At 39.8% G+C, this 21,325-nt stretch overlaps 1 protein-coding gene across 1 annotated transcript in view; it reads left to right on the top strand.

Annotated features, from left to right (window-relative positions):
• LOC311499740 (uncharacterized protein) overlaps positions 1–21,325 on the top strand; it is a 420,449-nt gene that overhangs the window by 295,691 nt on the left and 103,433 nt on the right. Inside the window, exon 11 of the mRNA XM_084560857.1 lies at positions 409–582. Coding sequence (XP_084416983.1) covers positions 409–582 — 174 coding nt within the window. The remainder of the gene's footprint in view (positions 1–408; positions 583–21,325) is intronic.

Genomic DNA, 21,325 nt, shown 5'->3' with positions numbered 1-21,325 from the left:
TGCCAGTGGTCAAAGCCTCCAACAAAGCTCTGTAGGTGGATTTAGGAACTATTTGAAACATGATTCATTTAGTAAATAACAAATAAAACATTTGATGTTGATTCTTCTTCAGGCTGAGCAGTTGTAACCTCTCAAAGAGAAGCTGTAAAGCTCTGTCCTCAGTTCTCAGCTCCCAGTCCTCCAGTCTGAGAGAGCTGGACCTGAGTAACAACAACCTGCAGGATTCAGGAGTGAAGCTGCTGTCTGCTGGACTGGAGAGTCCTAACTGTAAACTGGAAACTCTCAGGTCAGGATACAGCTGGTTGTTGATCAGTTAAATCCTGATTTAGGTTCATGTTGGTGCAGAAGTTCAACATCTGGAGGATTTTCCTTCTTCTCCTTGAGTGTCTGATATTTTTCTATCTCCAGTCTGTCAGGTTGTCTGATCACAGAGGAAGGCTGTTCTTCTCTGGCCTCAGCTCTGAGCTCCAACCCCTCCCATCTGAGAGAGCTGGACCTGAGCTACAACCATCCAGGAGACAAGGGAGTGAAGCTGCTGTCTGCTGGACTGGAGGATCCACTCTGGAGACTGGACACTCTCAGGTATGGACAGACAACAGGAGCTCACATAGTGTAGGTTTCTAATTTACTGAGGTTATTTTATTTCTGGTGGAAGGTCACTGAAAGTATGTTGGTCCCCCAAAATTGTTTTTTAGCAGAAACTGGAGGTTAGACTGATCCATGAACAGTCTGAAAACAGTTTAGTTGTTCATGTGTCAATGTTGGTCAAACTCTATTTTAAGTGACACATGTGGGAGGACATTACTTCAAACAGAGCAGACCAGTGGAGACTGATCTCGTGTTATTTCTACATTTCATTATCTTTCAGACAGTGAAACATCAGAGACAGTCTATACTGATGAGTTTCAGTCTGTTTCTGTGTCTCACTGATAAACTGATGAACTCTGCTTCATGTTGAACAGCAGTTAGGACTCATGTTGGATAGAAAATCATTCTGACTGTGTTTCTTCCTCCAGGATGGACCATGGTGGAGAGCTGTGGTTAAAACCTGGTCTGAGGAAGTGTAAGTTTGACTAATGATGATAAAACCTCAAAGTGTCAGTTTGTCTTTAAATCCAAAGCTGATAGTTGTGGTATTTATTCATTCAAACATCACTGACAAGAGAATCCTGACTAAAAGTATCATCATTAAACTTTCTATTAATGAACAACAGATCAGTGAGGAAAGAAAGAATACAGTGCCCTCCATAATTATTGGCACCCCTGGTTAATATGTGTTAAAAGCCTTAAAATAAATTCAATTTTTATTGTAGAAACATACTCTCACACTGAAAATTGTAGAAAAATGTAACCTTCAACTCAAGTGAATTTTTAAGGGGGGAAAAAAAACCCTGACTAAGAAATAATTATTCTTCATAAAATCACCTGTTCCACAATTATTGGCACCCCTAACAATTCCTAGGAAATACATGTAATTAAAGTATTTCTGTCATTTCTACAGTAGTTTACAAAGTTGATCAGAGTATGTAGGAACATTTAATTAGTAATTAGAAACATCCTGTTTCCCTGGGGTATAAATATGACGTGACACAGAGGCCATTTCTCTTCAACATGGGAAAGACAAAGGAACACACCGTTCAAGTAAGGCAGATGTGTGTCGACCTTCACAAGTCAGGCAATGGCTACAAGAAAATAGCCACTCGCCTACACCTGCCCATATCTACGGTCAGAGGAATCGTTAAGAAGTTTAAAACAACTGGAACAGTGGTAAACAAGCCTGGAAGAGGACGCAAGTTTATTTTGCCACCACGCACAGTGAGGAGGATGGTAAGAGAAATAAAAAAATCTCCAAAGCTCACTGTTACAGAATTGCATCAAATGGTTGCATCTTGGGGTCACAAAGTCTCCAAAACAACCATCAGGCGCTATCTACATGCCAACAAGTTGTTTGGGAGGCATGCACGTAAAAAACCTTTTCTCACTCAAAATCATAAGCGCAAACGTCTGGAGTTCGCTAAGCGGTACTGGGCCTTCAACTGGGACCGTGTGCTTTGGTCAGATGAGACAAAGATAGAGCATTTTGGCAACAAACACTCTAAGTGGGTCTGGCGTAACAAAAAAGATGAGTATGCAGAAAAGAACCTCATGCCCACTCTGAAGTATGGGGGAGGATCGGTGATGCTGTGGGCCTGTTTCTCTGCTAAAGGCCCTGGGAACCTTGTTAGGGTGCATGGCATCATGAATGCTTTGAAATACCAGGACATTTTAAATCAAAATCTGGTGGCCTCTGCCCGAAAGCTGAAGATGGGTCGTCACTGGGTCTTTCAGCAAGATAATGACCCTAAACATATGGCCAAATCTACACAGAAATGGTTCACCAGACACCGAATCAAGCTCCTCCCATGGCCATCTCAGTCCCCAGACCTCAACCCCATTGAAAACCTGTGGGGTGAGCTGAAGAGGAGAGTGCAGAGGAGAGGACCCAGGTCGCTGGATGATTTAGAGAGATTGTGCAAAGAGGAATGGTCGAAGATCCCTCTTTCTGCTTTCTCCAATCTTGTGAAACATTATAGGAGAAGATTAGGTGCTGTTTTGTTGGCAAAAGGGGGTTGTACAAAGTATTAACATCAGGGGTGCTAATAATTGTGGCACACATGATTTGATGTAAAATAATTATTTCTTAATGTAGGATTTTTTTCCTTCTGAATAAATGCACTTGAATTGAAGGTTGGATTTTACTCTTTTTTTCATTGTGGTCCCCTTATTATAAAAAAAATGAATTTATTAGAAGCTAAAGAACACATCTTAATCAGGGGTGCCAATAATTATGGAAGGCGCTGTAAATCCATCAGATGTGTCAGATGATAAACTGCAGCTGTGTTGTGTCTTTTTCTCTCCATCAGATTTCTGTCAACTTGAAGGTTGATATATCGGTGAGTTACAGAGGAATCAGAAGGAAAGGAGACATAGATGACAGCAGGTTTGGAGGAAATGATCAGTCCTGGAGTCTGAGCTGCTCTGATCGTCATGGTTACTCTGTCTGTCACAATAACATAGAAACATCCATCTCCTCCTCCTCTGTCTCTAACAGAGTATCAGTGTATGTGGACTGTCCTGCTGGAACTCTGTCCTTCTACAGAGTCTCCTCTGACAAACTGATCCACCTCTACACCTTCAACACCACATTCACTCAACCTCTCTGTCCTGGATTTACAGTCTGGTCGTCTGGTTCCTCAGTGTCTCTGTGTTCTCTGGAGGAAGGAGAGTCTTTGAAGTGACAGCAGCTTCAACTCTGAGGTTTAAATGTTGATGGTGGATGATGTTTCTCTTTGGTTTACAGTTGAATCACTGATTGTGATTTGATGTCAGAATATGTTTGGTCTTAGAAGTAGTGAAATGATCTCCTAACCACTGAACTCCTGGAAGAACTGGACTGACTTTGATGATCACTTCTATCTGGATAATCCTGGACACATGAAGATCAAACTGAGAGGTCTCATGTCTAAAATGGGTCTACACGTATCCTGAAGTACAAACAGAATTACTTGTTATGTCAGATTGCTGACGTATCCATTTTAATACTGAATCCATTATTCTGCTGCACTACTACACTGCTATCTAATAACCCTTGATATTCTGACCATGTCAGCTTTGTACAGCTAAACAGATAACAGCATGTAGAAGGAAAACTCTTGACATTCTTGTTGAGGATTGAGGTTATCTTTTGTTCTCTTTTCTTCCTCAGTTTTATTTCTTAAAGTTTTCTCCATACAAGTTTGTAAGACTGAAAGAATAAACACAAAATAAACATTACAAAGTATAACATCTCTCGTGTCTTTTACACTATAAAACTACAGACGCTCTTAATGCATAGAAATTAAACATCCATATTATCACCAGACACACTGATATATACACGCTATCTATATTACTCAATAAATATGAACACATCCACTAATGAACCGGCGTAGTCCAAAGTTCCTTACTGAACAGATTAAACAGTACATCGGCACAACAAAAGGCTTCAACCGTGAGTGTAACTTGAGAAACCCGACACAATCACAAATGTAACAAAACACATTACCTAAAGTAAACATGTACATCACGCTAAACCACAATATTGACATGTATTTACTTACAGACAAAGAGTTACCCATGCTCCGAGATGTAGCAGACTCGTAGAGGATTTCCACGTTGTGTCCGAACTGGTCTGTCACTGAAACGGGTCCGACTAATAACTATCACTCAACGCCACAAGGCGGAACACTTGATCATTTTACCTTGTGTAACTGTGTGATTGTGTTTCCCTGTATTCAGTTAAATCTCTTTTCATTTATCAGGATCAAAACTCTTGTTGGTGAATACAAAGTTGCACTCAACTCTCTGGAAGTTTGCATGTATCCACTGTTTGCTATGATGAGAGCTGATGTTGGTTAGTTATCTGAACCAACATTTTCACTCCAGAAAAAAACAACTAATTAGATAATGTTCTGTTTTTATTTACAACATTTAAATCATGTGGCATATTCTTCATCATCAAAATACAGTCTCCATTTAGTTACTGTGACTCATTCACTGACTCAGTTCATTCATTTGATATTGAGTACTTTTTCTGTTTTTTCTTGTTACTGGGTTGGTCAACGACAGTTCTCCAGTTTACAGAGATATACAGTTTCTAATCTACTTATAGTTTCTATTAAATCAAAGGTTTTACTTTTAAATCAGTTCACATTACATTACAGTGCATGAAATAAAGTTTATTTAGCTAATCTGTGATTTTTAAGCACTGATAGCAACTTGACAAGAAGCTAAGTCATTGTGAAGTAAAACACATTGTAGAACAAATCTAAGGATCTTCAGAAAATAAAATATACTAGAATCATTCCACAGAGATCTCTGGGCTTCAAATTAAACACTGCTTTCTTCTTCTTTAGAATTTGTGTTGATCTAATTAGTACTCTCAGTGACAAGTACTGCAGGTCAGAGGAACTTTATCTTAGTCGTGTGTTTACTTCCACCCAGCAGCCGTGTTACAGTTATTTGTGAAGTCTTCTCAGAGGGCTTCATGATCCATTTACAGTTTGCCACTTCATAATAATAATAATAATAATAACTTAAATTATATAGCACCTTTCAAAAACAAGTTACAAGGTGCTGTACAACAACAACAGAAATAAAACAGGTCAAATACAATTTCCTGGCAACAACATAATAAAACCACCAAGAGAAATAAAATTGGTCTTCAAATTTAAAATCACCCACCCACAGCAAAGTAATCATACAACAATAATAAAACAAAATTAAGAGAAGGCCAATCAATAAAAGTGAGTTTTAAGAAGAGATTTAAAAGAAGCCACTGAGCTCGCCTGCCTGAGATCACCGGGCAGGGAGTTCCACAGCTGTGGAGCACGGACAGCAAAGGCCCGGTCACCTTTAGTGACAAGACGGGACCTCGGGACCGTAAGCAAGGCTGCGCCGGCGGATCTCAGGCAGCGGTCAGGCTCATATGGTAAAAGCAGGTCATGGATGTAGGCAGGAGCCTGACCATTCAGGGCATTAAAAACAAGTAGTAAAATCTTAAAATCAATTCTAAGGCCCCGTCCACACGTACCAAAACGATCTTTTCCCCCTCCACTTTCCCTGGCATCGTTTCAAGAATATCTGCGTCCACACGGATCCGTTTCAACAGACTGAAAACGCTACTTCACATTCCAGGCCTATAGGTGGCGCTGTTTCAGTTTCAGAAATTCACCAAAAATGGAGAGGAAGAGGCGGAGCATGCGCATAAAGCTTGAGTGCTGTTTACAAAAAAAACGGTGCCAAACTGCTCTCGGATCTGTGCAACCTTATTTACAAAATGATGAAGAAATTGCTCACATATCTCTGGGGAGGGATCAGGGAACTGGCTGGGTGCAGGTCGAGTCACAGAATAAATGGTTTTAAAAAGTACCCTGGGATTGTGGCCCTGACTGACAATCAAGTTGGCGAAGTATGAGTTTCTAGCTACTTTGACAGCACGCTGGTACGAGGACATGAGACCTTTAAGGGAAACGAGGGAGCCACTGTGCTTGTCCTGTTTCCATTTCTGCTCTGCCTTCCTGCACTGTCTCTTTAAAAGCTTGAGATCTTCACTCAACCATGGGCATGAAGAGGGAGTCTTCTTTTTATATCTTACGGGTGCAATAGAATCTAATAATAGTAGTGCAGGAGTAATTGAAATCACTGACCAGTTTACCTACAGAGAGAGGGGGTTGTAGATGGTTACCACGCATTGAAGAAAAGGCATGGCAAAAGGTTGGAGCAGAGAGTGAGCTAAGGGGGCGAGAGCGGATATATGAGGTGGGTTTAGGGACTGGAGAGAGGTGAGGAACCTGGAAGAGAACTGCGTTGTGATCAGAGGCCACAAAGTCAGTCAGAAAAATATCATCCAGACAGAACCCACAGGAGAGGACAAGTTCCAGGGTGTGACCTTTAACATGGCTTGGTTGCTTTACAGATTGAGTCAAATTAAAAGAGTTTATGAGCGTAATAAAATCAGAGGTGAACGAGGAGGCAGATGGACAGTAGATGTGAATGTTAAAATCCCCTAAAATCAGAACTCTGTTGTATTGTGACATAATGAGAGATAAAAGATCCGAAAATTCCTGTAAAAAAAAACAGCAGTGTATTTGGGAGCCTGTAGATTAAGACACATAAAATTGGCAGTGAATTCTTTAAAAAGAAGCTGAGACACTCAAAGCTGGAGAAGGAGCCCAGTGAGATGGGGGGGCAGTTGAACTCACTTTTATGGATAACAGCGAGCCCCCCTCCTCTGCCTGTCACCCTAGGCTGGTGGAAAAATGAGTAGTCAGGGGGGGATGATTCAATGAGGGGGGCACAGTCATCAGGATTTAGCCATGACTCAGTGATGAGAAAGAAATCAATATTGTGTGTGGCAATAAAATCCTGGCAGATAAAAGACTTGTTGGAGAGAGATCTTACATTAAGTAAGCAGAAGTGGGCTGAGTTTGTGACGGGGGCTGGAGAGGTGATATTCACTGCAAAAAGGCTGGACCTGTGGGGAGAGCGTACTTTTGAAATTACACACTGCCTCTCAGAAATTCTAACAGGGATAAAAAAGTTGTTTGCAGAGTTAAAACTGGAGCTTTCAGTAGAGCTGGAACAACCACTAGCACTAGCACCAGCAGGACCCGCATGGTCCAGGGCGGAGTGAAACAAGACTGGGCAAGAGAGCTGGATGGGGACCTGCTGGTAAGCAGTGTTGGGCAAGTTACTTCAAAAACGTAATACATTATGTATTACTTGTTACTGTCATTTCAAAGTAATTTGTTACATTATAATATTATTGTCTCTGAATTGTAAGGCATTACACTACTACTGCATTACTTTTAAGTTACTTTCACCAAAATAACTGGAAATATATATCTACTTATTGTAAATGTATCTTATTATGCTCCTAGGCTTAAGGCTAACAACAGAAGAATGTAATAGGCGCTGTTTAAAAAATAAAGAAAAGAAAGTGCATTTAAACGAGAAGATGAGGTAGGAACAATCAGTGCAAAACAATCTTAAGGTCAATAAACGTCAAAAAAGCAACCCCTAGCAAGCTAACCTCCCGACTACCAGAAAGAAAATATTATCCAATCACAATTTTTTTTAATTCCCCAATCTTTGTAAGGTAATTAGAATGCTGGAAAAAAACGAAATAAGTTTTTATTTTTAAGATTTCATATAACTGATGGACGACATCAAGAAAGAGAAAGGTACCAAAGCCCCACCCCTTTACATCTGTTATCATTGCAAAAGCTGTAAATGTCGTCTGTAGACAGGCAGTATTAGTCTTAAACCTTGGCTTTAACATCAACACATATGCACAAACCAAAAGCTTAATATAAACTGTGGACAGTGGTTGATTGACAACCTGCACTATTAGCACCAGAGAGAGAAAAAACACGTCAGCTCTTTTTCTACTCTTATTTTTCGGGGTGTTGGGACAAAGTTTAGGGGTGCTTGCCCAGTGATGGCTTGTAACGCAATACAAGGAACAATCATAGCCAGAATTTAGTTAAAAACAGACCTTTAACTGCTTTGTCTCCGCTTTCGTCCTCAGTTTGCTTTCTTTTCACTAACTTAATGTTAGCGTGGCACCGCTCTAAATGTTTTGTTGGATTACTTGTGCTATTTCACGACGTAGATAGATCTTTTGATTTCGCACGTAAAGTGCACTTAACTACTATGCTCCTCATATCTTTGTCTCTAACAAAATAATGAGAGTATTGTAATAATTGTGGGTTTTCGCTTTTAGCTATAAAAACTAGGGATGTCTGAACCTCTGAACAAACCAACAAGTCCTCCAACTTATACGACCACAGTGGTCATTTGTACATGCCCTGGAAAATGACCCACTGGGTCGTTTTCCTTTCTTGCACTAGCGCTCCTACCGGTAACAGGAGAGTATTGTGGATTGTGGGGATTAATCCACTACATCGGTGTGTCATAGTTGGACGAATTAAGGTAAGTACAGCAAATGTGTTTAATTAACATTTTAGAACAATATAACATGTTGTCAGCTCGTTTTAATGTTGATTCACCTTCTAGTATACTATCTAGAATTACTACGGGGGATAATTAACGTTATAAGAGCTAACGTTAAATTAAAACAACTAGCCAAAAGTTATTTTTTTGAAATGTAAGCTAGCTAGCTAGCATGATAACAGCTATGTAAATATGACTTCTCGACCTTCTCGCTGTGAGGCATCAGTGCTAACCACCCTGGCTACGTGAATGATAAATGTTAATGTCTGGTAATGTTTTAAAATAAAATACCTGCCACCTGTCTCTGTCTGTGTTCATTTCCATTCAATTCAGTTTCATGATTGTTTACAGTTTATAAATTAGCAGCCTGAATAGGTTTGTTTTCACTAAAAAAAGGTGAGGGGTCAACAGACAACTTCATCCAAGTATCCAGTAGTGTTTTGTTGAGATGGTATTTTTTCACCCTTTTTTCATTGAAACACAAAGATGTCAGAAATGACCTATTGGACATCATAACAACGGTATGTGTAACTGATTTACTCAAAGTCCCTTGACAAATAGCTGTTGTGATGTTAGTTTACACACAGGTTCAAAATGTCTGGTGGAATTAGTTGGCAAAAACAAATGAGCAGATACAATATAAATTACTAATTCAGTTGTAAATCTGTCAGATTTGAATAGAATAAAACTTTATTGTTCACGGAGGTGGAAATTTGGCTTCTGCTCACCAACACAAAAGACAGTACTAAAATACCAAAGTTGACAAATACAGACAAACAGCATTACATTGACATAATAATAAATGCAGTAAGACAGTGGATGGCAGTTCAAGTCACTACATGTGGATTGGTCACTTGGTTGTGTTAAGAGTCCTCAAAAGGCTCTCTGAATCTAAGCCTGGGCACAGCTGTGTTCATGAAATGTGAAAATCCATACTTTGTTGTAGGACTATAATAAAGATATTGTTGGAAAGGTCTCAACGTGGGTAATAACATATGTTAGTTTAGGGGATTGTAAATGGCTCCTTCTTTGAACTATTGACCTTTGAACCCCGACTTCTGAGAAGTTCCTAAGGGCTGTAATTCTGCATCAAAAGGGGCTATAGACATGGGACAAAGTGCTGTAGAAAGCTTATGAACTCAGCTATGTGACTATACCTGGTGGATATAGACAGAAAGTGGGAGTGCTGTCCAAAATGGTATCTTTTCACCCACTTGACAATTATATGCTTAAATTCTGGTCACAGAAATGTGTTTCCCACACCCTTAGACCCCCAGCTATGTATTCATTTTATTATTTATAACCTCCTATTCAAGGAAATCACTAATCGTTGTAGAAACTACAAATCCCTTGAGCTGTGACATGTAGCTTGATACCAAGTTACGTGATATTTGTAGTTTTTTCAGTTTTAAAACACATGTTAAAATAGGGTTGTAAAAAAGATATATATACTGATTACATTGAATATCTAGTATTGCCGAACTAGCGATGACATTGCTTTAAGTTGATATATGTTAAGAAAAAGTAGTTTATTTAAGATGTGTTTAGAACCAATATAGATTTACGCCAAAAAGCAATGCAGTTTGGTTCTCCGGCTTTATAGAACAGTAGATAGGGTTAGGATTGGTTTATCTGCTGAACACATGAAATATTTACTACAGCCGAACTTCTAATGGCAGTGATTATAGTTGCTTTAAGTTAAGAAATGACACACAACACTGCATTTGAGTCGTTTATTTGAAAATATTATGAAGCTTTGCTGTAGCTTGGTTGAGGGGCAGAAACTGAACGCAGCCAATCCACGGCGGACAGCTATAGACAGGATTGGAATGAGTCCAACTACGTCACTAGGCTTTGTGCCGATCTCATAAGCCTTCTTTTAATAGTACTGTTCAAAATGCACCAGGTTTAACGAATGCATTGAGTAATACGGCATTACTAGCATTCACTGAGGGTGTGGGTAGTATTTTTAAAGTAATTGGCTTGTTTTCTACCCCGGGATGACGACGGAGGTTGACCGGCGGATCACCTCAGGAGGCCGGCCGTTCGTCTCTGAGATGACTCGCTGCTCCTGTTCCACAGGTGGCGCTTCACTTCTCCGAAAACATCGGAGCAAACTTCCAACCAGGCGTTATTTGGTTAAACTGATCACATATTGGGGATCTGCACCGTTACTTTCTAGCATGAAAAATATTAAAACTTAATAAAGTGACGTATTAACAGCTATAGAGTCATAATTTGGGTGCATGCAAAACGACAACTGTGACCGGAGTGTTGATATTTACTCGACCGCTAGGGGTCGCTTAACTTTTTTTTGTCATTAAAGTTTTTATTAATTTTACAATTTCACAAACACAAAATTCACAGGTATGTCACAAAACATCCCATACCTATACATACACATAAAAAATAATAAAATAAAAAAAATAATAAAAAACTTAAAGGCAGCTCACATGAACCCTCGCAGCACCCTTTCCTCATTACACACACAATCACAAATATACATAATGTATACCCATATACACTTATTCATTACTTTCACTAGTATCTTTTGTACCAATGCTGTAATCAAAATACAGCCATGCTTGGCTATTTCTGCTTGGATTATTCTGCACCCTCCCAATCATAAGTTCGAAAGCGGCTGTCTCTGTCATAAGTTTGAGCCATTCTGCAACTTCTGGTCTATGTGGGCTCTTCCACTTACGCAGAATAATTCTATCTGCTACCATGAAACCTGTTACCATTACACCAGCTTCTGACTTAGCAAGGTTAGGTAGCATTTGAGATGTATCCCCCAACAAGCACAGTTGTGGGGATTCTGGCAGGGGTTGCCTGAGCCAGCTTTCAAACTTTTGCAGCACTGCCTTCCAAAAAGGCTTTATTAAGGGACAATCCCACAGAGCATGGAGAAATGTACCCACTTCCCTGTTACACTTCCAGCATTTATTGTCCTTTGTTAACCCCATTTTAAATAATTTATTAGGAGTAAAATAATATCTATGAACAATTTTATGGTGGATGAGTTTATTCCTAGCATCTCTTGTAGCCCTTCCTACATTTGAAATAACATCTTGCCATGAGTCCTCATCGATGTCCAGACCAAAATCGTTCTGCCATATAATTCTTAAGCCTTCACACATCTTGGTCTCAATACTTGACATCTTCTTATAGAATACTGAGGCAGAGTGCAGAATATGTGGAGACTCAAGGAAACACTGTATCACATTTTCTTTTTCCTCCTTTCTTCTCAATCCAAATACAGACCCCACACTGCTTCTCAGCTGCAAATACTTGCAAAAATCCCCTCTGTCTGTTAAGTGGAATTGTTCTTTAAGGTCCTCAAATGACATAAATAATTGCTCCCTGTACAGATCTTTAACTACCCGTATGCCTTGCACAAGCCATGCTTGCCAAGAAAAATACTTTTTTGCAATACAAACCAAGGGATTATTCCATATTGAGGAATAGCTTTGTTTGTATTGTGAGATACCCAATATTTTGTGTGCTCTTGCCCATGCCCATTGTGAATGCCGCAGAATTAAGTTTCTCCCCATTGTCTGGTTTTCTGTATTTTTCTGTGATAATAGCTCAACAACACTATATGGGCATGCAAGCACCTCCTCCATCTTAATCCACCCAGGACCAGATAAGTAGGTTCCCCAATGTCTTGCTAGTTTATTCATCTCAAAAGCTATGCTATACAGTTCCACATTAGGAAGTGCTAATCCACCACAATCTCGTGAAGATAGTAGTTTCTTTAGTCTAATCCTGGGCCTTTTTCCATTCCATATGAACTCTGTAATTAACTTGTTATATTGCTTAAATATTCCATTAGAAATTGTTACTGGTATCATCATAGATATGTAATTAAATTGTGGAGCCACCACCATTTTTATGATACTAATTTTCCCCCATAGAGTCAGATTAATCAGCCGCCATTTCTCCAAGTTCAATTTAATTTTCTTAATTAAAGGTGACATATTCATAGCAATTATGTTTTCCAAGTCTGGACACAACTTAATACCCAAGTACTTCATTCCAGTATGGACCCATTTAAACTGAAAGTTGGTTAATATAGATTGATTACATCCTTTTGATATTGGCATGCATTCAGATTTTTGCCAGTTTATTTTATAGCCTGACAGTTTTGAGAAAGACTCTATTGTGGCTAGAATGTTGGGGATTGATATTAGAGGATCCTCAATAGTCAATAAAATGTCATCCGCATAGAGGAACATTTTGTGTTCCTCCTCCCCATGTAAAACCCCTTTAATACTGCTCTCAGCCCTAATGGCAGTGGCCAAGGGTTCCAGAAACATTGTAAATAGCAGTGGACTGAGAGGATCTCCTTGTTTAGTCCCACGCGTTAACTTAAAGAAGGGTGATAACATGCCATTTGTCATTACTGCTGCCCTTCAGAATATATTACATTCACCCATTTGACAAAACTGTCTCCTGTAATAGAAATTTTAATTTCTTTGTCTCGGCCACTCAAGATGGCCGACCTCCCCCTTCCTAACGTGAGATACTGGGCCCTTTTGTCTTTGTGGATTGTGATGTCTGGACTCGGCTTTGCGCTTAAGTGCAAGATCCTGCAGGATGCTCCAAGTGTAAAACACACCAACGGGGGGTCGGCGTCGCTACCTGCAATAGACAAAAGGGTGTGGCAACATTTCCCAGTGGGGCCACCCCTGCAGCAGACAAAGGGATGCAAATGGGGTGTTCCTCAGGTATAAATGTTTAGGTTTCCCCACATTCGGGGTCTTTCTTCACACTGTAAAAACGACAACTCAAAATTGTTCACCTTACTAAGATTTTTGCATTCACTGACAATAAAATTGCTAATTGGAACTTGAACTGTCTTTTGTAAGCCACTTGAACTCACTTTCAGAAGTTTCTGATAAAAAGTTCATCTTATTTGACAAATTGAGTTGACTTCATTCTGAAGTTGTAGTTGACACCCAATTAGAGTGAGGTCAACTTATCTGCGCATGCTCATTTGAAATTTGTCATGGCAACTGGCTGCGACGGGGTTTTCAAGGATTCTCCCAGGAGCTCTCTTCAAAGTTTGAAAGTGTGCGTCTGCCATTTCGATACGCTGCCAGCCTCAACTTTCCCGGACGGGTAAGAAATAAAAACTTTCCTTCTTACGGGTAAGCTAGTCATATGAATATCTAAATGCATTTTGTATTTGTATTAGATTTCATTGCGGGAAACAAAATCGATAAATCATTACCAGGCGAGGCGTTTATGGCAACACAAATGCCCCCACAAGCTAGCTTTTGGTTTTAGCTAATCGGTTAGAAGCTAGCTTATTTTGAGGAGCTAAGCTCAATATAATTATTGTCACAATCTCCATTCTCCCTTAGGAGAATGGAGATTGTGGAGATGGAGCCCATGGTCTCAGAGGTTCTGGAGAGGTGGCCCAGTTTATTTCTTGAAGAACAGGTAAGGCATCTTTTTTTTACTTGAACCTGGTGTATTCGTTTACATTTGTGATATGGCTTTTCATAATAGTGTATGAAGGTTAATTTGTATCATGGCTGAGAGTTTGCAGTCTTAATTCTAATAATGAAATCACACGATCAGCTTGTTGTTGTTTGTATTGCATTTGTTTAATTCAGATTTGTCAAGAGTTCACTCGTGTGACCACCAAGGACCTGATGGGAACATTTAAAGCTGCCCTTGAGATGTTCACCTCTCGTCTGCTGAAATTGTATCGTGCCAGGAAGGGCGCCTTTAGTCAAGAGATGGAAACCCTTTTGGAAAAGCTTGACAATCAGGTTGTTATATTGTCTTTTCTTCAGTCTGGCCACTAATATTTATACCATTAATCAAGAAGGAACTACCAAGCTAGCACTCTGCACTTTTACTAACAGAGTACAAACTAACAGAGCCTGCAATTATTTTATCTGCCTACATGCACAGTTGTAGAGATGATAATACAAATTGAACAAGTGCACATGTGCAAGTATGTTTCACAGAGCTAAACAAAAATATTTCTTTGTCTTTATATTCTTCCAAAACAGACATCTGACATCACAAGTCATCGCAGACAGGCAGCTGTGGAAGGCCTTCCCATATTTCTGCGGGACAATACTGAGAAGCTTTTCTCTAGATGCCTGGTGAGTGCAGCTTGGAAGACTTTCAGCTTTTATTAATGTGTTGTATAGCAAAGAGGCCATACACAAATACACTATATTGCCAAAAGTATTGGTTCACTTGCCTTGACCCCCATATGAACTTCAATCACATCCTATTCTTAATCCATAGGGTTTAATATGACGTTGGTCCACCCTTTGCAGCTATAACGGCTTCAATTCTTATGGGAAGGCTCACCACAAGGTTTAGATGTGTGTTTATGGGCATTTTTGACCATTCTTCCAGAAGCGTATTTGTGAGGTCACACACTGATGTTGGACGAGGAGACTGGCTCTCAGTCTGCGCTCTAATTCATCTCAAAGGTGTTCTGTTGGTTTGAGGTCAGGACTCTGTGCAGGCCAGTCAAGTTCATCCACATCAAACTCTGTCATCCATGTCTTTATGGACCTTGCTTTTTGCACTGGTGCACAGTCATGTTGGAACAGGAAGGGGCCATCACCGAGCTGGGCTTGGCCTCTTAGTTCCAGTGAAAGGAACTCTGAATGCTTCAGCATTAACCAAGAGATTTTGGACAATTCCATGCTCCCAACTTTGTTGAATAGTTTGGGGATGGCCCCTTCCTGTTCCAACATGACTGTGTACCAGTGCACCAATCAATGTCCACACAGACATGGATGACAGAGTTTGGTGTGGATGAACTTCACTGGCCTGCACAGAGTCCTGACCTCAACCCATAGAACACCTTTGGGATAAATTCAAGTGAAGACAGAGAGCCAGTCTCCTCGTCCAACATCGGTGTGTGACTTCACAAATGCGCTTCTGAAAGAATGGTCAAAAATGCCCATAAACACACTCCTAAACCTTGTGGAAAACCTTCCCAGATGAGTTGAAGCTGTTATAGCTGCAAAGGGTGGACCAATGTCATATTAAGCCCTATGGATTAAAAATAGGATGTGACTGAAGTTCATGTGGGGGCCAAGGCAGATGACCCAATACTTTTGGCAGCATAGTGTAGACATCACTCTTTATCGACTAGTTTTCTACAGGACATTATTTCAGTGGTGTTTTTGTTTTGTCAGGCAACTGATGCAGATGACGAACAGATGAAGGGCATCAAGATGGGGGTCCTCACAGTGCTTGATGATGATGACATGGTCATTAATATTGCCCTCGTGTTGGAGGAAACCATCGTCCTGAAAGACATCCCAGACACCCCAACTGCACTTGCGTATCTTTTTGGTCTGCTTTATGCCCTCAACATGGAGTTCCCAAAAGACCTCAGGTACACCTTTGAAACTGTCCAGCACATCTTCATGGAAATGTCCACCAATTGCTCACAGCGTGTCCGAAGCTTCAAGACCAAACTGTTAAACCAGTGATTAATTTTCCTGTTTCCTGTTCTTTTGTCATGTCTGTTCATTTATTATGTTTCGATATTTTTACATGGACCACCTTATAGTTTTTATGTTATTACTTTATTTTGACCAAAAACAAATCTTTTATTTGTAGCTGTGACATAATTGTCACAAAACTATTGATTGTTTCTTAGTAGAGGCAAGCTGTGTTTCAGCATTGCTGTTATAGTCTGCATCTTTGCTGGTGTGTGGCAAGTGTCCATGGGGAAGAATTATTTTATCATGTCTGTTTATTTATTATGTTTGGATAATTTGTAAGTCTTAACATAGGCCACCTTATATTTTGTTTAAGTTGTTTTGATTTCCCCAACTTATTGACATGTACCTTATTTGGTCTGGACACAAGTGCTTTATTTGATTTAAAAAAATATGGTATGTGTAGCTGTTAAATTACTGTCAAGAGAGACAGTATTGATTGTTCGGTAGAAGTTTCACCACTACTGTTATAGCCTGCTTTTTGCTGCATTTTTGGCTCATTTCAAATAAACATGTAAAATGATCTGGTTCACTGTCAGTGGATGATTTAATGTGGGGGGTAATTTAAACTCAAAATAGTAAGTTATTACAGGGGATGGTAATCTGAACTCAAAATAGTAAGTTATTACAGACTTGAAAGTTCCAGTAACTTGAATTTAAAAAACTTAGTTGGCAGAACTTGAAAAACGTAGCTGACGCAACTTAATAATTGTAGTTCTTCAAAACGTAAAAAAATAAGTTAATGCCTTCAACTCAAAAATTCTGTGCAGTCAGTTGCCTTGAAAATTTGAGTTGAACTAACTTTTTCATTTTTACAGTGCACTTTTGACCGCTCGCGGTATTTTCTTTGCAAAGAAAATAAAACCTTGTCGGCCGGCAGAAGTCTCCATTTCATTCTTCACCAGCAGCAGAGGAAAAACTTCCACAACACTCCACATACAAATTTATGGAGAGTGTAATGCAGGAAGCTCCATTCCACTCTATCGAATGCCTTTTGGGCGTCCAACGATATGGCGGCAATAGGCGTATTGTTATTACGATTGATCTGCATGAGGTGAAGTAGACGTCTGACCTTATCTGAAGATGATCTGCCTTTTATAAAGCCTACTTGATCAGGATGTACTAGATGTGGCAAAACATTTTCTAGCCTAGTAGCAAGAACTTTTGTCAGGATTTTGCAGTCCACATTAATAAGACTGACAGGCCTAAAGCTCCCTGGATCCATAGGGTCTTTATCTTTCTTAAGAATTAAAGATATCAACGCTTCATTAAATGTATCTGGCAGGTTACCCACTGAAAATGATTCCCTATACACTTCTGTTAAGATGGGAGCCAGTTTGTCACTATACTTCTTATAATATTCTGATGGAAAACCATCCAAACCAGGTGATTTCCCAATCCTCATCGATGAAATTGCACTTTTGACTTCATCTACTGATATAGGGCGATCTAAAAACGTCTTCTGATCCTCTGACATTACTGGCAGTTGAATCTTAGAGAAAAAAGTATTGTATTCACTCCTTCCCGGGTTAACCTCAGATTTATATAACTGGTTATAGAAACTCTCAAACTCTTTGTTAATATCTCTAGTACTTGTCACCAAGTCCCCCTTGTTATTTTTAATCGCTGGTATAACGTAACTAGCCTCTTTTTGGCGTATCTGTCTGGCTAATAATTTTCCTGATTTTTCCCCACTCTCATAATAATTACTTTTAAGTCTAAATAGGGCACACTCTGCCTTTCTATTGTAGATTTCATTTAATTTAAATTTCAAGTCACATACTTGCTTCAATAGGAGATCACTATGTTTCTGAGCCAATAAGTTCTCAGAGTCCTTAAGTTGTGATTGTAGCTCTTTTAATTGTCGCGTTTGCTCTCTTTTTTTCTTACTGGAATGTGCTATAATTTTTCCCCTGATATAAGCTTTGGAGGCTTCCCAAACTGTCCCAACTCTATCTGTTGTACCCATATTCACCAAGAAGAAATTATCAAGTTCTTCTTCAATTTGACTATTGAATAATGGGTCTTGAAGCAGAGAAACATTCATTCTCCACCTACTTCCTTTATTGCCATCTGTCCCCATTACTAATCCTAGATGCACTGTTGCATGATCAGTCAGTGCTATAGGGCCTATCGAGCAGTCAGAAACACTGTTAACCAAATCATTACTGATCAAGAAGTAATCTATCCTGGAGTGAGATTTATGTTTGTGAGAGTAAAATGTGTATTCTCTATCTTTTGGGTTAACAAGCCTCCAAATATCTGTCAGACCTATATCCTCTATCAACAACTCAATGGCCATTCTATCTTTTGGAATGTGATTGGAAAAAGTGGTTTTATCTAAGGCTCCATCTAGGACTTGGTTAAAATCCCCAGCTATGACTGTATATCCATCTGCTTTCCTGCTAGTTTGTTTATGTTATGGCAGAAACCTGGGTCTTCCACATTTGGAGCATAAATGTTACATAAATTGACTTTTACTCCATTAATCTGAGCTTCTACGTATATAACTCTTCCTTTTTCATCTTTTTGCTCTTTTATAAAGAGAAAATTCAGATTCTTATGCACTAAAATAGCTACTCCATGTTTTTTACTGGAATATGAGCAATGATATATTTGGCCAACCCAGTCTCTTTTTAACTTAACCGCCTTTGAACTCAGTCACATGGGTCTCCTGTATAAAAGCAGTATGAACTTGTTGAGACTTAAGGTAAGACAAACATTTCTTTCTTTTAATGGGATTTTGTAGTCCATTCACATTCCAGGACACTATTCTCACACAGTTACTCATGACTTAAGAAATGATAAGGTACAGTCTTATATAAGTGATCAACAGAAAATAAGGGTAAAATGAAACAAAAAAGACAGGGTGCCGCCCAGCTGCCAATCAAAAAAAGTAACACACAATAAACTACACACAAAACCCCTTTAGAACAGGGAACATGAAAAACAATCCCATACCCACCCCATCTAACCCTTCTCTCTTCCTTGAGAGACCCTCCACCAAAACGGTCCATGAGGCACACTGAAGTGGTCATCATTAGAAACCCCACCACCAATCCCATCAAAGCATCCTTTCTAAGCAGTCCAAGACAAACATAAAAATAATTTCCTCAATCTCTACACAGAATCTAGCCCAGGCTACATAACTTGGCAAAGCTATCCTATTTTTTAAAACGATGTGCTTTGTATGTATGAAAGAAAATATTCAGGAGAAAAGGAGGCGCCACACATTGGCTGCCTGTTTTGGCGTCAGCCTACTCTGTATTTGAAAGCAGATTATTCTTCTACCGCAGGGCAAGAAACAAGCGGGCAACAAAGGAAATTATTATAAAAAATAATAAAAAGGGCATGATAAGAAACATCCTTACGTTATTGTATCAGCCCCTCGCCCTCGAATCCGAAAATTAGCTGAGTCGATGGTAAACAAGTAGGCTATAGTTAAATTAGGCTACTCAACTGCAGGCTCCTGCTCTGGTGTCTTGTTCGGCGATCCTTGCACCTTCGACTCTCTATTAAGAAAGTCCATAGCCTCTCTGTCGTCGTCGAACTTCATTCTTTTCCCCTGCCATGTAAAGCGCAGCTCCGCTGGATACGCTAGGGTGAAACGCACGTCAAGATCATGTAGACGATTCCTCACATCTTTAAACTTTCTCCTCTTTTCCGCCGTCTCTCTTGTCATATCCGGGAAAAATGACAGCTTGCACCCTTTCCATACGATCTCCTCCTTGTTCCTGTACTTTTTCTTTGCAGCTGTCAACACTCTCTCTCGTTCCAGAAAACTAAGAAATCGAATTATTATTGGTCTGGGAGGGTAGCCGTCTTCGGGCATAGGCGCCGGAGCGCGGTGCACTCTTTGCAACTGCGACCCATCAAGCTCAACCCCAAGTGCCTCGGAAATGATAGTCTTCACACAATCTGACGGTTTTCCATTCTCTAGTTTTTCTTTCAAACCAATAAGCCGCAGGTTTTGTCGCCTGTCTCTATTGGCAGCGTCCTCAACAGCCCGATGTAGTTCATCGCACTTCATAGCCGATTTATCTGCTTTTTGGCGGAGCTCCTGGTTGTCATCCTCTAGCTGAGAGATTCGATTTTCAGCTTCATCCAGCCTCAGCAAAACACCATCCATTTCTGTTCGTAGCCCAACATTGGCATCCTTAATTTCTGATATGTCCGCTTGTAATGCTGTTAGAAGCTTTCCAACTCTTCCCATTTCCTCCATAGCTTTCTCCAAGGACTGCTGCATAGATGCTAATACGTTTTCACTCTCTCCTTTGCTAGCTCCGGCATTGGTAATCAGCTTGCTAGCTCCAACGCTTTTTTCAATATTTCTTCTCGACGACGACATAGTGCACAATTCAGGCCGTCAGACACTAAAACTGTAGGCTATTAATACCAAATTATGAAATCAAGTATGTCAACTGCACACACTTTACTAGCGAATTTCGGGTAACTTTGATGGGTTCACGGGAGAGCTCCAACTATGCGACCATCTTGCTCGGTGATCTCACGTGACTCCGGGTCGCTTAACTTTGAAACGTAACATGAGGTCGTAATTCGCCGTGTTAGTGCCATTTTCCATATTGTAATTTAGATTCAGATTTAGATATAATATTATTTTGATTCATATTTACTGATTGTTTATTTTAGCATAATTTTGATTGTGCTATGATTGCATTATTATATTTTATAATTTGCATTCTAGTTCAGTGCACATTTAGTGTACATGCATCGCAGTACCTAGGCTGACCAGAGAGGCATAGGAGTGCGTGCTGAGCCATGACGTGGTTAGTTCACTGGCAGAAGGAGAAAACTGTGTGATTTTTAAAAAAAAAAAATTTCAGTATTTATGAAAGGACGGAGAGAACACACTGTTTTCTACCGTCGTTCAACATTAAAACACGCATAGAGACTCGTTCTTTCCCTCTGAGAGTGGTTAAGTGAATGAATATGCTGTGAAATACTTAACGATCACAAGGAGGAAACTTTAGCCACTTCACGAGGAGGACAGTCTCAAGAATTTGACTTCAGTCATCAAGATAACTTCACTGACAGCTGAGTCATCAGTCAGAAACACACAGTTTAAATGCTGCTGCTGGTTGAAAGCTACATTGAGTTCCTGATAGAGAGATGGTCTGAATCCAGTCCAAACCAGCCTAGAGACAGACATCGAGGACAAAATATTATAGTGCTAGAGAGGGAACTATTCCCTCTTACACTCAATTAGCTGCATTTTAATTTGAACCAAAATGCTTCACTTCACTCTCACTTTTTTTTAAACAGACTCGACAGTGCTT

The sequence above is a fragment of the Chelon labrosus genome, assembly GCF_963514085.1.
Source record: "Chelon labrosus genome assembly, chromosome: 14".
NCBI classification, from domain to species: Eukaryota; Metazoa; Chordata; class Actinopteri; order Mugiliformes; family Mugilidae; genus Chelon; species Chelon labrosus.
The sequence above is the reverse complement of the archived record's forward strand: the minus strand, read 5'-3'. Positions and strand labels throughout refer to the sequence as shown.